General features: G+C 40.2%; 1 protein-coding gene across 2 annotated transcripts in view; it reads left to right on the top strand.

Moving 5' to 3' along the window:
* The window catches only part of GAREM1 (GRB2 associated regulator of MAPK1 subtype 1), a 195067-nt gene that overhangs the window by 66031 nt on the left and 111699 nt on the right, over positions 1-17337 (top strand). For both annotated transcript variants that reach the window (XM_040984703.1, XM_040984704.1), the window contains exon 2: positions 2715-2855. In XM_040984703.1, coding sequence (XP_040840637.1) covers positions 2715-2855 — 141 coding nt within the window. The remainder of the gene's footprint in view (positions 1-2714; positions 2856-17337) is intronic.

Here is a 17337-nt window from a genome sequence, read left to right as displayed (position 1 = left end):
GCAAGCACACAGTTAAGTTGTTCAAAAAATAAGAAAGACGAAGCTGCAAAGCAGGCATGGGCTTCTGACTAGTTTATGGTTTTGAAAATCATTCTGAATCCTCTTGCCAGAGTATTTGCTAAAACAGCTAGCAGTAGGCTTTAACATTAAATTTTCATTTTGATTAACTTGACTGCAGTTGTTGCTTGACTGTCTCTTTAGAGCCCATTGTGGAATAAAATTAAAACAGTTTTTATGATACAACAATTTAGTTGGAGAAAATGACATCCTTCTTTTTTCCCTGAATGACAGTGTGTTATACTTCTGAGTTTCCTGCACAAACCCCATGGCTCTATTTTCTCTCTCCCCAGATCCATCGCTTACAATACCACCAGAGTAATTTTTCTAAAGCAGAGCTCCAGTCATTGTCTTAGCCATGACCCTACTCAGACTCCCCAACGCCTCCCTCTCATTTTTGTTCAAAGAAGTAGCAGCCCAAATGCTCTTTTCCCTTTTCTGGTATTCGCAATCTTCTATTCTAAAGTCCCTCTAACTCTAAATTTCTTGTCCCTCTTGCTAAGCACCGGTCCCATCCTGCCTTTCATAAAATTACATGTGATCTCATTTCATCAAGAAGAATGTCAAGGTCAGTGCACAGACCAAATCTTCATGATATTTTTGCCCACTCCTCCACTGCCTGCTTGTCAAGGGTACTCACTGAGTGCTCATTGATGCAGTGAATGAGGAAGATTTTAAAATAGCAAATATACAATTTGCTCCATCTCTGATCCTCTTGCCATTTATTTATTGATTTTCACTTTTTCCATAGCATCTCTCACCTTTTAGTTAACCTGTAACTCAGCTTCTCATGTTGGTTGTTGGCAATGGCTGTCTCCTCCATGCTGGATAGTGTTTGGTTCACGGATGTATCCTTGCTGATCAGAACAAACAGTGCTTGTTTATTAGAAATTGTCAGAGGTTTTCAAGGTCAAGAGCTCTGTGGTGTTGGAAGGACGAGGAGAGATGTAGAATGATCCAAGGTCAGTTTTTGTTGCTTCTCACCTGTGCAGCTCTGGGCATGTTTCTTCACTGGTGTAAAGGGCATTTTCCGAGCTATTAAACAGTAACTATGACCTAAATTACCATGTTTGGGTAAGGATTAAATGTTAGGGGAAGAGCACACAATAAAACTAATACAGATTTTCCTGATCATTTTTTTTCTTTCAAAAATTTTCTGGAATTTTTATTATCATTTTTCATGATAAAAATTTTGTAGCATCCTTCTTCTCTCTCCCCTTTCTCCCTCCCTACTTTTCCCTCCCATCATTCTCCTCCCCTTACCCCACTATCCCTGTTATCACAATGGTATGTAGTCTTTTAGTAACAGGGAGAGGTTTACCATTCTGCTATTACTAATTATCATGGCATTGTCTATAGGCAAAAACACGCGAGACTTGGTGCTATACATTTCTCTTCATTGTCACTTGTACATATCCTTACATCAATGATGTGAGGCAGGGCTTGCTTCTAATTACCCCCGATTAGAACTCAAGAGAAGGTTCCTGCCCCAGGTCACACATAGGTGCGACACATCCCCTCTTCACTTTACTCTTCCTGCTTTGCCTGCCTGCCCTGCCCTGCCTTTTGGTAGGACCCTCCACGAGGGGTTACATAATTTTTCTTTGGCAGCTCCTGTTTCAGATCTTTCCTTCCTGCTCTAACACGATTGAGATGCAGAGTACTCAGGAGTATGAGATGGCCTCCAGGAGGTCTCTTAATGAAAGTCAGTGGAGGCTGGTTTTAAAGATTCTTTCTGGTGAGTCGGATTCTCCCTCTCCTGTTAGTGTCTCCTTTAGGTCTGTTGTTCTGCCTTCTTTCCCCAGAGATAAAGCTAGTGATTTTTAAAAAATATTTTCTACTACAAAAATAAGCTATTTCTGCATAAAGACTGTCTTAATAATTAATCATTGCAAGGTGTCTTGGAAACAAACTAGATGACTTATAGCTGGGATAAACATGGCGCTCATTACAGGCTCCAGGATTTGTTGAAAAAAATATTGAAACATCTAAGAACTTTTGAGAGCTCTATAAATGCCATTTGTAAGCAGTTTTACATATATAATAACTGTTAATTATATAGAATATATTAACATGAAAAATCATTGTATATGTATGTTATTACACTTCATTGTATGGAATGTCTTGGTAGAAAGCCAGAAAGAATTGGCAACTGCATACTTTTTTTTTTAATGTGCAGGCATTTTAAGTTCTCTGGAAACAGAAATGATATGGAGATTATTAATTTTTGGAATCATTATGACCTTGATTTAAATTCCCACTCAGTAACATTTAAAACCTTGATTTCTTTCCTCTTTAAAGAAGGAACAGTACTTACACTTCAATACCATTGTCTTACCATGTGAAATAGTGTGTGTAGAACACCTCAATTATGCTAAATATTATAGGCACTTCTTAAATGTTTGTTTTGACTAGCATTGAGATAGTATTTTCAGCTTAATGAGAAAAGTAGATATCTCTTTGCAAAAAAAAACAGAAAACAGAATCTTATGTATAATTAATTACCAACTTCTATTTTTTGCCAGCCCAGAAATGAATTTTATTATATTTGTGAATGAACAGCCAATTCTATGTTAACAATGTTTACAATGTTTTAATGTGAAATATTATTAAAGAGTAAAGACTAAGTGTTTGTATGTAAAAATTGTGTTTTCCAGGAGAATGCATAGAAGGGCTGCGGGAAAATGACTACCTTCTGATTCATTCATGCCGCCAGTGGACCACCATCACTGCCCATAGCCTGGAGGAGGGTCACTATGTCATTGGGCCAAAGATAGAGATTCCAGTACATTATGCAGGTAAGACTCCTCTCCAGCGGCAAGAGAAGGCCAGGAGCTCTTGAATAGAGGAGAATTGGGATTGTCTGAAAACTAGAGAGCATAGTGATGTAGAAAAAGAAGAATTGAGCACTTTCGTGTATTTTCTCTCTCAAAGAAAGTACGGACTGACTTATCATCACTAGTTCTAAATAATGCATACAATCAGATTCTCATTAAATAGTTTAAAGGTGGGAATGTGACAGAGAATTTAGCTGTGCTCTTGGAATTAAAATCAGCAGGTATAGATGATCTCTGAACTCCAAGTGCTCATGACTCTGGGTAATCCTGTAGACAACATAGAGCAGAGGTTTGTGAATGACTGGGTAATCATTCATGAGTAGTTCACGAGATGCCCGAGACATCAGTTCAGAAATGAGCAGTGTGTTCTGCTTTTTACAACATTGAATAGAAAGATTAAATACCTAGACATGTATCTCTTCTCAGTGAGACATTTGAACCTGCAGCTGAGTTGACCTCACTGCCTTAGATGAGAGTGAAGATTGCCTCACATCTCACATTGAGGTCCATTCCATTTGGCAATGCCTTTAATTGTTTTTTTTTCTTTTACCACATTGCATGTGCCAGCACTGTTCAAGGAGCTTGAGATACATCTAGTGTCTTGAATAAACTTCCAATAATCATGATTCTAACTGAATTTTTAATGGCAAGCTTACACTAGCCTACAATTTCCCTTATTGCTTACAGTTCATTATTTAAAAGAACCCTAATTTTTTCCCTCTTGTTGTTCAATATCATTAACCAACTACAGTCATATATTTTGTGGCCCTAGATTGCCATTATATTTTTGAATGATCCCTGTGAAATTCTAAGTTGCCTTTTTGGAGGGGAATCTTGCTGCAGCCCCGCTGTCTAGAAGAGAAGCAAATGTCAGAAAGTATCTAATGGCTGTGTAAGTGGTGCCCATTATGAGTCCTAAAGTCTTTCAAATACCCTTGTGACACAGGCATCACTGAGCTTCTCAGAAAGCCTTATTTTTTAAAAAAGTAAGAAAACATTTTCCTCTAAAATTATATATCCTAGCCTTTGAGTCTCCTTGATGGAAACAAAAGGATGATACAGATGCAGAAATAATTGGTGTCTGAGAGGATGCCTCAGGAAAATGGAGGCAGTTCTCATGGGGGCAGAGAATGGGACAAGTCTTCCATCCTGCCCTGTCTGACCTCTGAGTGGTTAATGTACCTGTGGAGGGAGCCATAAAATGAGTATTTTTTCAGATTCAAACTCTGGTTCCTTTCTGTGGAAGACTGAATAGAAAGGTAAATTGCTGCAATGCTTTGTCATATATCTGGTTTTAAATCTTCTCTATACTTCTGCTAGTGGGATGAGCTTTCATTTTTTTGTCCAAAAACCATAGTGAATATCTCTGTCAAATCACTCTTTTCAGAAGTTACTTTGGTCTTGTCATTTGCTCACCTCCTCTGACACACTGCACACCGCCACTGGATTCTTTGTCTTCCTGAGGCCAGCTCCAGCCTTCTTCTCCAGATTGTTTTTCTGAAGAGAGAACCTTCAACCATGGCTAGATTGGTCATTCCACGGTCTGAGCACACTGCGCATGCCTCTGTTTCAGACGTGCCCTCCCTTGCCTGCACTGTGTCAGAGGCTCTCACTGTGTTGCACCCTCCTCTGCCACCCCAGGTGGTCTCCTTATAATGTTCATTGTGTATAATGGTTCACTGGCCCCTGTATTCAGTCTTCATTTTGTTACTTCTTTCTACATACACTTCTGTCTTATTTTTCAGTTGAACTATACACTTGTTAGCAAGTTAGACCAGTTATAATAAATTCTAATGAATCATCTGCATCTGTGTGTCAAAGATACATTACTTGATGGCTTGAAAACTCACACTGACTGCACCTGGCAATCACCTGAGAAGCTTTATAAATCAATCATTACTGAGACACATCTGCAGAGGTGCCGGAGTCATTGGGCTGAAGTGAAACTGGCATCAGGATTTTAAAAGATCCCATGTGATTAAACTATGCAACCAAGGTTGGGGAGCCCATTGTTCTGGAATTAGCATCCGCAGTGTCAAATGTTAAGGTATCTTCAAACTCCTGCACATTTTAGAAATATTGCAGAATTTTGAACCTATGTGTGTTTTGATATTAAAGTCATCCAGCTTCCACTGGGAAGAAAGATATGGTCAGCAGCTAGGGCTAAGATATAACCACATGGGCTATGGGGTCATTTTCCATTAGACCAGATAGAATGGATGGTAGTCTTGACAGACATTTTGCTGTTAAGGATAGAATATCTTGCATCCACAGGTTCTCTCTCACATTGGTTACAGTGGTCAGTGCTGAGCTAGGCAAAAGCCAGGAGCCAGTGTTTTATCCAGATCTCCCTAAAGGATGCAGGGACCAAACACTGGAGCCATCTTCCATTCCTTTCCCCAGGCCATTAGCAGAGAACTGGAGCCAAAGTGGGGCAGCTAGAAGAGAAATCAGTGCTCATATGGAGGCCTGTGGCATAGCTTGCTGGCCGCCTGAGAGTTGTTTGAAACCTAAGTGGTTCCCTAAACTGCTTCAGCAAGAAGCTTAGGAGTAAGTTTTGAGACACCAATAGATATCACTGACTGTTTTGCTGTAGGTATTCACGTCTTAGGAAAAAAGTTGAGCAAAGTTGTTTTACAGCGTTTATGGATTAATTTAATAATTTACTAGTTCTTATAAAAACCCTTTAGACGGGCCCGGCGCGGTGGCGCAAGTGGTTAAAGGTCCTCGCCTTCCACGCCCGGGATCCCATATGGGCGCTGGTTCTAATCCCGGCAGCCCCGCTTCCCTTCCAGCTCCCTGCCTGTGGCCTGGGAAAGCAGTCGAGGACGGCCCAAAGCTTTGGGAATCTGCACCCGCGTGGGAGACCCGGAAGAGGCTCCTGGCTTCGGATCGGCATAGTATCGGCCCGTTGCGCTCACTTGGGGAGTGAATCATCGGACGGAAGATCTTCCTCTCTGTCTCTCCTCTCTGTATATCCGCCTTTCCAATAAAAAATAATAAAAATAAATCTTTAAAAAAAAAAAAAAAAAAAACCCTTTAGACTAACAGGTAAGCAAGAGGACAATTCGTTTTAATTCCAGTGTAAAATTGAGACTCATGTATCCTGACAAAAATCATTGCAGAAGTTGTCGTAGGTTGTGTTTTGTCATGAAGAATGTGTTTGTAACCAAGTTCAGACTTTGGGAAAAAGAGAGCACAGAGTACATTGGAAAGAACAAAAACATCTTTTTTTTGTTTGCTAGTTCATTTGTACTTCAATTTCAATTAAGAAAATAAACACTTATGCATATTTAACTAATTTGTCAGAAATTCATCTTGGTTGGGTTTGATCTCTTTCTTCATGGAACAATAATAAGCAGTTAGTAATTAGTAAGCCCCACCATCCTTGTTACCAAGCAACGTAGTTGGATATGTGGTTCCTGATTCTCTTGTTGTGTAAATTCCTTTTCCATAGGGTAAGTTATGACACTTCTGTAAATCTCTGTTTCCTCATCTGTAAAAGGGAGGTAATTATAGTACCCTTCTCCTAAGATAATTGAGAAGATTAAAATAGGTAAGGCAAGTGGAATACCTTTTATGGAGCTTACCACTTAATGAGTGTTTCATAAATTTTTAATGGGGATCATTATAGTAATAAGAGTAACAAAATGTTTCTAAGAATTTAACCCTGTATCTTGCACTACCAATTATAGGTTGAATGACTTAGCTGCTCATTAAAAGCTTGTTGAACACCGATACACCTCAAAATGGTTTGGCCACTGTTTGGCTTCTTTAAACTTATTAATTTGAGGTTGCAATAATGTAATATACTCCTTAATATAGGATACCCAATTTTAGCCATTTTAAATTTTTTTACATCTGTTGATTCACTGGCCAACTACCTGCAACAGCCGACACTGGCCTGGCTGAAACCAGGAGCCAGGAACTCAGTCCCAGTCTCCCATGTGAATCGCAAAGATCCAGGTACTTGTTGGATCTGTGCTTTCAAAGAAGTACTCATTCATAAGAAACTGAAATGAAAAAGCGAGGTAAGGGCTTCAACAATCATTCCATGGAATGCAGGTGTTCCCGGAGGTGACATAACCACTGTACCAAAACCCAGCCCAGTTTTATCCATTTTTAATCATCATTTGTATTATTCCTTCTCGTCTTCCAAATACACATACAAATATTCATGTATATGAGTACAGTTTTTCTGAGTCAGTTGAGAGGAGACAGCTTATTTCTCCGTAATGCTTCACTGTGTATTTCCTAAAAACAAAGATATCCTCTTATGTAACCCTAGTACTGTTAGCAAATTGAGGAAATTTAATACTTTAATCTACAGTACATTTTCAGTTTTGCCAGTTGTCCCATTAATGTCCTTTGTTGCATTTTTTTTCTCTCCAGCACAGCATCCAGTCTAGGACTGCCTATTTTATTTTACTGTTATCTAAGCCTTGCTGTGTTTATTCATTTTTTTTCAAGAATGAAGACAAGCTGTTTCGTACAGTAGCCCTTCACTTGGATTTCCCTGCATCCTGGTGATTAGATGTAGGTCATGGATGTGGCTGGATCACCATGTGTGTGATAAATCCTTCTCCAGAATCAGATTGGAGGCAAGGGCTGTCCGCATTGCCCCTTTTTGGTGACACTCATTTTTATCATTTGGATGGATTCTCATCTAATTTCTGTGCTACATAATTACCATTTACTGGGTGACTACTAGGAAATCAGAGGGAATAATTTAAGACTCCACAACCCATCCTTCTGTCAGACCTCTTGCCCCTCACCTTGACTCTGATCAAGCAGCTGTTGATGGTCTGATTCTGTTGTTTTAACATGAAGGAGGCAGAAAGATGCCTTTCTCACTTAACCTCCATCATTCCCCTTTATATGTGTTAGTAGTCACCCTGCTGCAGGAAAATATATTCTCCTCCCCTGGGTACTTCTTTACTTCTCTTGTGGACCTACGCATCCTTTTATCATTCTAGAGTGTTCTGACATATTTTCTGATTTAAGCTGATGTTCAGCGTGTCCCAGATTTAGTCATCTGGGTGTGTTTCTGTGTGTGTCTCATCAGTTTTTCAAGCACACTGTTGTTTTCTGCCATAAGTAGCAACCATTCTTTTCACTCAGTACACTGCTTCTTCAGCCAGTGCTGCTGCACTGTCCAGTTCTGGGCAGCACTCCTTCCTTGCTGGTCTTTACAAGTGGACTCCCTTGGAGTTGAGAAGGGCACAGCCTGGGCAGCCATCCATAGCAGCTGTACTCAGACAAATGCTGCAAAGTGGTAATTTTAAGAAATTACCAAGAAATCACAATTGAGAGTGCCTTTCCAATATTCTGGATGAGATGTTCATGAAAGTCTTCATGTGAAAAGAAGTAATTTCATAAGACTTTGAGAAAAGAGAATTATGACAGGAAGTTCCCATTAGAACTGTGCTCTGAAATGGTGATCAGATCTTGTTTTTGATTTTGGAATTATCAAATGTGGTGGGAATAAAGAAAGACCATTTTTTATTCTGGAAAAATGCTTTTTAGTTTTTAAATTAAAGAAATTTTCTTGGTATAGCAAATAATTGGTTCCAAGGGAGAAAATGTGCTCACTCAAGTGTCCCATAATGTTGCTAACAGTGGATAAACCACTCAGGAAAAATCAGCAGAATGTGATAAAGGAGGTTGTCACTTTCATGTCAGTTTTTTTTTTTTTCAAGAACATCACAGGTGAATTTTAACTATCTACCTTTTCATTGGTACCAAAAAAGCGGAGATTTCCTGACACCTGAATACAGAACCCAGAATCTCTTGGCATACTGAAAACACCTAATTTGGAGCTGCTATTAGGTGATGGCGGTTAGGGGTGAGCGTTTGGTATAGAAGTGAATACTCACCTCTAGGACACCCATATTCCATACCAGAGTGTTTTGATTGAGTCCTGGTTCCACTTCTGACACAGCTTCCCATTATTTTATACCCTGGGAGGCAGCAAAACTTGGTTTCCCTGCCACTGATGTGGGAGACCTGTGTGGAGTTCCTGGCTCCTGGCTTCTTCTGGCCTGGATGCCAGCTGTTGCAGGCATTTGGAGAGTGAACTAGCAGATGGAAGATCGATCTCTCTCTCTCTCTCTCTCTCTCTCTCTCTCTCTCTCTCTTCCTCTCCCTCTCTCTCCCTCCCATCTTTGTGCCTTTCGAATAAAATGAAAAAAAAAAAATTTTAGAACTGCTTGCAACATCATGAGATATTGCTAACCTACTCTGTATTACCTGTATTTTTTAGCTGGCTTCTTAAATTACACACACAAAAAAGCCCATTTTTAAAAATTGGAAAAACCTGATGAGTTTCTAAATAAGAGTGGTTTTTATTTTATAATTCACATATGTATTTATCCAGTTCACTTGGTCTCTGCATTCCAGAGTGCTCGGTCAAGCCGACCCAAATTGGTAACTGCCAATGTTCCCATCTCTGGGTCCTCATTCAGAGGACTGATTCCCAGGACTACCATCCAAATTTACTATTCATAATTTGACTTTTATTTTCTTTAAAGTTAAGGTCATCTTAAGGCCCCTGGGCAGTCTCTTGGGAGTTTTATTTACCTTCCTAAGCTCCAAATCTTTTTAAAAAAATGTCGATGTACATTGGAAAATGCCATGAAGATTCTCTGAGACCCAACATGTCAGGGAGGCAACACCGTGCTGGCACATGCTGAACACACAGTCAACAAGCAATACCTCCTCACTCCCCTCTTCCCAAAAGGCAACAGAGAATCCAGACAGACACAGCTTTCAAAGCCAGAGGGATCATAAGATGAGGAATCTAGTTGTTTAGGGTCCACCCATGTGCAGTCATGGAATTCTGAGCGGGTTTGTGAATATTTCAATGTTGCGCTCATTGTGGATGAACAGATTGCAACTGGAACATGAGCATCTGAGATAAACTCCGGCCACACTGGGCTTCTATTTTTAAATTCTCATCCTGCAAATTTGTAAAAGCTAAAATGATCTCACTGCTTCCTCCTAGCTGCAGTATGTGCAGAAATAAGTGACACTGAGTGTGAAGATGGTGGGAATTGCTTAGGCAGTCTTCAAGTCTCTTCCTTATTCAGCAAGCACCTGGACTTAAATCAGCAGAGCCTGTGGTTAAAAATGTAGGGTGTTCAGTGTCTGCCTCATGGGCAAAATTATAGTAATGTGGCATCTAACATAACTTTGAATTGTAATTACTGAACAAAAGAAAATGTTGAAACAAGCTAATTTTATTCTCCTGAATAGCAAGTTTAATTAGCATGAGTCACCCATTTACAAAAGTAGCTACTAGTTTTGAACAACTCTTGGGCTTTCTCTGTTGACAAAGCTTATGTGATAAAATAGGGAATAACCAAACTTTCTTTTTCAATATCCCAAGAGCTAATATAGTATGCCAAAGAGTATTTATTTCTGATAATTGTGTCATTAATAAATATTCGATATCCAAGAAATAGCTGTTCATGACTAAATGTTTAGATCATAGTTAGAATAGCTAAGATTTATTTAGTGCCTACTCTTCCCTAGGCACTTTGTTAACTCAGCATGTTACTTATTTCCACAATAAAAGTATGATGCAAGTTCTATTATATTTATTTGGCACAAATTTGAGTTGTGTTTGGTTCACTCATATTGAGTATCTTGGCATGGCACACAACTGGTAAGGGTGATTTGAATCCAGACCAGTATCTGCTGAGGAGTAGTAGAAAGTGTATTCTACCTAGAAGCTGTCTAACCATCCTAGAGAAGTGATAAGTTAGAGTTGAGTAAACCTTTTATTACTCTTTCCTTCCATACATAGCTCCCCATTTTTGTTCTGACACTAGGGAAATTTTAAGTAGGCATATGAGTTTTGGCCTTTTCCGTCTTCTAAGTCGTGTGCACACAGGTGATAGACGCAACTAATTAGCTAATTCTTGTTAAGGAATTTCTCCAGGGGTAAAAGTTAACTTTTCAGTGCCTTGCTTTGCTCCAGTATCAAATGTTTATGGAAACAACACAGTGAAAGGTGAACTCAGGAAAGAATGATTTTGTTTTCCCAAACAGCAGAGCTGTCCCAGCTCGTGGTTGCTTTTCAAAGTCTTGATTGTGATTCCTCTTAGGGATTGCCGTGGAGAGTGGTAAGGTTTTCAGTCTTGAGAGGGACAGAGGATAGGCCCAGCCTTTGGCACCTGTGATTCAGGCTTCCCTCAGAGTACTGTTTCCGGTCCTAGCTATTCTACTTCTGCTCCAACTCTGTGCTGATTTTCCTTGGAAATAAACGTGAAAATGGCTCATGTGCTTGAGCTCCTGCAACACACATGGAAGGCCCAGGTGGAGTTCAGGCTCCTGGCCTTAGGCCTCACCCAGCCCTGGCCTTTGCAGCCATTTGGGGGTGAAACAACAGATAAAAGAGATCTCTCCAATCCTTTCCTCTTCTTCTTTTTCTCCCTCTTCCTTTCCTCAATCTGCATTTCTCTTTTTAATCCTGCGTTTCAAAGAAACAACAAGCCTTTAAAGAGAGATGTAGGGAAATGGATAGATATATGTTGAGCATGTTTTTCATTGTTTTATTCTTAAGTTTTATGGGAGATACAGACAGAAGCAATATGAGAAAATACATTGGGGATTATTTGGTGTCATACTGTGTAACTTTCTTTTGGTTATCCCATAAGCACTAGTAAAATAACTTCAGTGAAAAAAAATTTAGGATCCCTTGGTTGGAGTTGTTTTTTGTTGTTGAAGCCTGTTGATTCTCATAGCACTTGCAAATTGTGTACTGATCCTGCAAACACAAAACCTGGGATCGGGAAAGTAAAAACTCTGGCACAAAACGTGGCATTTTGAGTTCAAAACTACTAAGTTGCTGTTTTCATTTTTCTCTCTACTTCTCTTTGAGTACCAGTGGAAAGTTGGTACTTGAAAGGACTACCCCTACTCGAGTATAATTTAACTTATGAGATAATGTGATTAGCAACAGGTGGAAAGTTTGAACAAGCCACCTGTGACCACACCATTAATGGAGTGTTTATAGCAGAGGTGGGAATGTATTTGTCTCACTCTGAAATTTGATTTCCATATTGGATGTGTACCTCTAAGAAGTAGTGTGACCTTTTAAAATGTTTTCTTTCAGTTTTTAGGAATTGCTTCAAGTTGATTTTTTTCCTTTTGGGAAACAGTTTTTAATATGTGTTCCAAAATGGATTGTAATACTAGTTAAGACTCCTGAAATCACTGCACTATACTTCTGTGACTCACAGTCAAGGGATGTCGTGTGCTGGCTTTTTGTTAACTATCCAGGTAGTTTTTGAGAGTGCTGTAACAGAAAAATAACAAACTATGTGTACCAGGCAAACTTTCCTGACATTTGGAGCAAGAGGATAGATGATTCAGACATTTCCATGTTGATTTTTAAGTAAGGCACACATTACACCTTGCCTCCAACTTGTTAGAACTGGTTTATAGAATATCATGAGTTTGGCCCTAATACAATCAGGCATGTGAGACAAGCAAAATGAATTTGGAGCTTTTATTTTCTGGATGTTAAAAATCATTTCAGGTAAGGAAAATGAAGTGGGCACATAGACATTTGAAGCACTCTAGTTCTCCATTCATCCCTTGTGCCCTCTGTAAATGTGATAGTGAGTGTTGTATTTCTCCCTCCAGTCTTTCACACCATTTCACAGCCTCAACTTTTTTTCCATTCATGAGGCGAGTCACATTGTGGAAGACTCCCAATCCTCTGCCTGCTCTGGGCACTCCCTGACTTGCCCCCAGGCTCCCCGTGAGTTGGGTCTTGTTGATTCTCCATCCGTTGTCCCTATCAGAGCTGCTGTCTTCTTCAGCCTATCCCACTAGTGTCTCATCTGCTTTAAAGACCCTCCAGTCATTCTTCTCTGTTACACATTTGTTTATTTTTTGTCAAATATAGCTCTGTGATTTTACCAACTGGCCAGGACACTCAGAGGCTTCGCCCAGGAAGGAGAAAGCTGGGTCTAATGCTGGGCACTTCTTAGGTTTAGAATCTGTTTGGCTTCAGACATTGTCATCCAGTGGACACCAATGGACACCAGCCCCACTTGCCTTGTGGGCCTTCCTTCCTTACCTGTATTCTGCTGCTTGTGCCCAGGATGCTCACACGTCATAATCATGTTGCAGGGTGGATAAGTCTAGTTCCTAATATAAACACACAAATTCAAGCATGCAATTTGAAGATGTAACATGTATAAAGGTTATGAGAGGAAAATGTGTTAGCAAAATGAAAATGCACATTCAATACAGGAGTGTGGGCAAGCTGTGGCTTAAGGTATGTCCTTCAAAATATGTGGCCGTCATTTTGTGTGATTTAGAGACATAAGGGGTGGTGCTTTGGGTCAGATTTTCCAAAGAAGGGCAGTAATCTCTAGGAATTTGGTAAATACCGTATTTCTGGTCTTTCTAGAGAAGTCCCAGAAGTGCTAAAGCATAAGGTGCATGATGGGAGTAGGAGGATCAACCATGAAATTTTTACTAATTACTAAATAATAATATAATATTGATATAATATTATAATAGGCTATAAGTCATGGTGGGAAGATCAGCAGATATGTGGCATGTTTTCATTCAGTGGCACTTCTGGGCCACAGTGTGGCTGCAATAGCAATTTTAGGTTGCTTTAGAGAGCTCTGGGTGAGTGTGGTAGCATGCTTCCTCTGGTTCTTTTTATTACCCCTGTCTCCTTACCTGTAACTGAAATCCCACCGCAAACAACTCCTTCCTCGAGAAGATTCCCTAATCTTCCTTCCTCGTTGGAATCCCTGTTGATAGTTGGTGCCAGGGAAGATTTTGTGTTTCAATCTCATCCTTCCTATCACTAAAACTCCTTGAAGAAGTCCTGCTTCTTGCGGGAGCTAGCACAGACTTGAGTAATGTGAAAGGCTCCATCAATAATTTTGATCCAGTGAAATTGACTCATCTTGAAAGGATACATTTATTTGATTTATAGAGATGCCTGGGAAGTGAGTTTGATTTTTTTATTCCCATGATGCAGACAGAGCCACAAGGAAGAGATGATTGGGATGACTCTCAGAGATGTGCTAGCAGCATTCAGGACTGTTGCCTAAAGAGCAGTGCTTCTGTCTCAGACTAAGAGGTGAGGACCTTTGAATGAAAGTGGCAGCAAAGAACATTCTAGATGGTACTCACTTGAACAGAGCTCTGGGTTGTAGGCAACAGCAAAGGTCACGTAGTAGTGGGACAGAGGGGGTGATTAGCAGATGGAGTTGGAAATCTGATTTGGAGCAAAAGGTAAGGATTTGTATTCCACCCCTGAATGATGAAAACTCAAGCAGTCAAAGAATCTATGTCTTTAAAAAAAAAAAAGAAGATAACAGGACAGCAGGCTCTTCCAGGGCCCACTGCCCTCCAAGTGAGTGAAAAGTAGTTGGGGGTGGAGCCTGAGATGAGAAACTGCAAGTGGGAAGAGTGGTAAGGAAATAGAACTAATGAAAAACAATGGAAACCTGAACCAGTCTAGCTGGGAGATGCTAAAAAAGTGAAAGGTGATATCTTCAAGTGCGAAATAAAGAAAAAGGAGAGGAAAATAGATCTCAGAATTTTTTTCAAAACTTTTCTTGAGCAGTATTTCAGGAAATAGATTTTATTTCTGTCTATCTCCCAGGCACAGGCACTTGCTTGTGCACATTTTTGCTAAAAGGCTTTATTTCGAACATTTTCTTTGGTGCTGAAATATTCTTTTCCCATGAAATGAATTTGTTAACAGGAAGGTCATCAGAGGACAGGCATTTATGCCCTGGTGGTTACGTCACCCACGTGCTACAGAGTGCCTTGCTGTGGCCCTTTAGTCCAGCTTCCCACTGATGATGGCATACCTAGTGGAGTTCCGGCTACCCTTGCGAGAAACATGAATTGAGTCTCCACGTCTCCAACTTGGCCTGTTCAGTTCTAGCCATTGCAAGCATTCGGGGAGTGAACCAACAGATGGGATCTTTCTCTTATCACTAAATAATACATAAAATCGTTCAAGTCTTTCCTAGTAATACAGTAAGAAAATATTTTTTTATTTCTTTTTAAAGCCCTTGTGATCTTTTGAGATATTCAAGACCTTATAACACAAGTTTACCATCCTCTCAGGTATTGGATGTTGGACTAGAAAAAGGTACCTCAGATATTGAAGTTCTACAGGGAGATGTATTTAGAGTAAAGGATCAATGATAGAGAAAAAAATGGCATTCAAAAATCCCAAGCTCTAAAGATTTACACCATAAAGCTTTGATCGTTTTGCCTTTGTTTGGCACTTACGTGTTTCCTATATCCATCAGGAATTTTTGTTCTTTGTGTCAAAAATCTAAGAAAGATATACGTATTGAGTGAAATATTCTGGCAATGTACTTTCATTACTGTGATAGATTGTCCTATGAAGGAGACTGTGTACATTGTAGATAGATTTGTGAAGATTAAAATACCTGTTAAGGAATGTGTTGTGATTGTAATAACATTGTTACTTCCTTATTTTAAGCAAAAGAATGACTGTTTTCTTTGTTTATCTCGTGGTTCTCTACCATATCAAAAAGCTACATCCCTTTCTCTATGCTAGAGTCACATGGAAATGTCTTGATAATTTTGATTGTCACAGCTGGAGGAGGGAGAAATTCTGTAATTTGATGGGCGTGAGCCAAGGATGCTGCCAGATATGCTGCCCAGGACAGCTGCCACCAGGAGGAGGGCCCAGCCCTCACATGGCAATATTATTTAATTCTTGCTTTTTTTTTTTTAACAGACAGAGGCCACCAGACAAATATTGTCTAGATAATGAGTGTCAGTTGATTTCCAAAACCTAGCCAGACATCGCCCAGACTAGAAAAACACAAATGTTGAACAGGTTGCTGATCCTCATTACTTTTTGCCACTCACTGTGGGAGATTGGAGACAGCCATGCATGTCATGGCACAAAAATTCAGAGGGCAGCAATGGAGCAACCCTTTCGGTTGCAAAGCTTTGTTTATCTTCCAAACCTATCTTGGCTTTCTTGCTCTTCCTGAACTTTTTATCTGTAAGTCCTTAGAATAAACAAATTGTAAAACAACATTGCAACCAGTTTTAGCTGTTCATAATGCAATGTACATCTACATGAAGTCTGGTCCGTAAAATGGTTTGTTAGGTCAACATTTGCAATCCTGTTTCCCAATACCTTCTCACCCCAGTGTATCATAATTTCTACTCTGTTGTTATTTTATCTTTCCCACATTTTAATGAATGTACCTTTAAAAAAAAAGTTTGGGTTGCTGTATAGAGTTCAAATTTAGGAAGGAGGGACTACTTTGAAACAGTTGCTGCATATCTGTGGACCTATCCAGATACTAACTAACTTAGTGATTACTTACTAGGTGCTTGGCAAGGGTTCTTTGTGGGCAGCTGGAGGGGAGGCAGTTGTGGGAGTTTTAACCAACAACTCTAAGTCCTCACAGAGCACCCACCAGAGTGGCTGGGCCAGGGCATCGCCCATCACCACTGATTCATTTAATGCAGAAGTTGTCCTTGTCCAGATGAGGGAACAAGAGGCCAATGTCCTTCAGTCAGTAGATGAAGTTAGGCTCCAGAACCAGAGCCACCCACTTGCAGAGCCTCAGCAACTCAGCCTGCAGGCTGCCTACTGGCCAGATCGGAAAGTCTGTGTGAACTCAGTAGATTCAGACTGAGTGGCGTGAGCACTGAGCTCACACCCATGGCAATCTTTGTTTTGCAGGTATCCTTGTGGCCACAGGTGGCAAGGGTGCTTTGTAACTAGCACATTGCATAAGTCAAGGTCGCAAAGAATACATTCGATTGTTCCTTCTGTCTGCTCAGGACTCAGAGAACCTTCTGTAGAGTCTCAGGCCAACTGCATGAGTCATGGAGAAAAGGGCAATAGGATCACCTGAGAAAGCACTTTGAGTGAGGCTGTAGCTGTTCTTCCTGCTTCTTCATGTCTTCTTTACCTTACCTTTCTTGTCAACCAGCATTCATAGGTAGTCTTCTTAATAGGAGCTTGTCTAGCTGGTAAAGCTCACAGCTGCTTATTGCTTCTCCTCTGTCCCACTGAGCACCATGCAGAGCTCTCAGTGATTCCCAGGTATCAGTGTTTGGGGGATAAATCATCCTGCTCTTTGAACAAGGCCCCCATGTCTGGACCTAGAGAGTAGATGGCTGAGGAAACTTAAAAGAACACTACAGAATTCCTGACCTTTATAACCTCATGTCCACCCTGTTCTACTAAATGCTCAAATACACACACTGTTCTGTAGCAGGCAAGTATTCTTAAAGCATGGTAGGTGGAAAAGCAGCTTCTGCATTTTACCTGATTCAGAAGCCATTAAGAAATTATCAGTATGGTGTTTGTTTACTCTGCTGTTGGGATGTCTGCATTTTAGTCAGACCTGGGGTTCAAGTTCAGCTCCACTCCTGAGTCAAGTGTCCTGAT

This window comes from Ochotona curzoniae, unplaced genomic scaffold (genome assembly GCF_017591425.1).
Source record: "Ochotona curzoniae isolate NIBS_2020 unplaced genomic scaffold, NIBS_Ocur_1.0 contig_43, whole genome shotgun sequence".
In the NCBI taxonomy this organism is placed as follows: domain Eukaryota; kingdom Metazoa; phylum Chordata; class Mammalia; order Lagomorpha; family Ochotonidae; genus Ochotona; species Ochotona curzoniae.
Note: the sequence above shows the minus strand (reverse complement) of the source record. Positions and strands in the feature narration are given on the sequence as shown.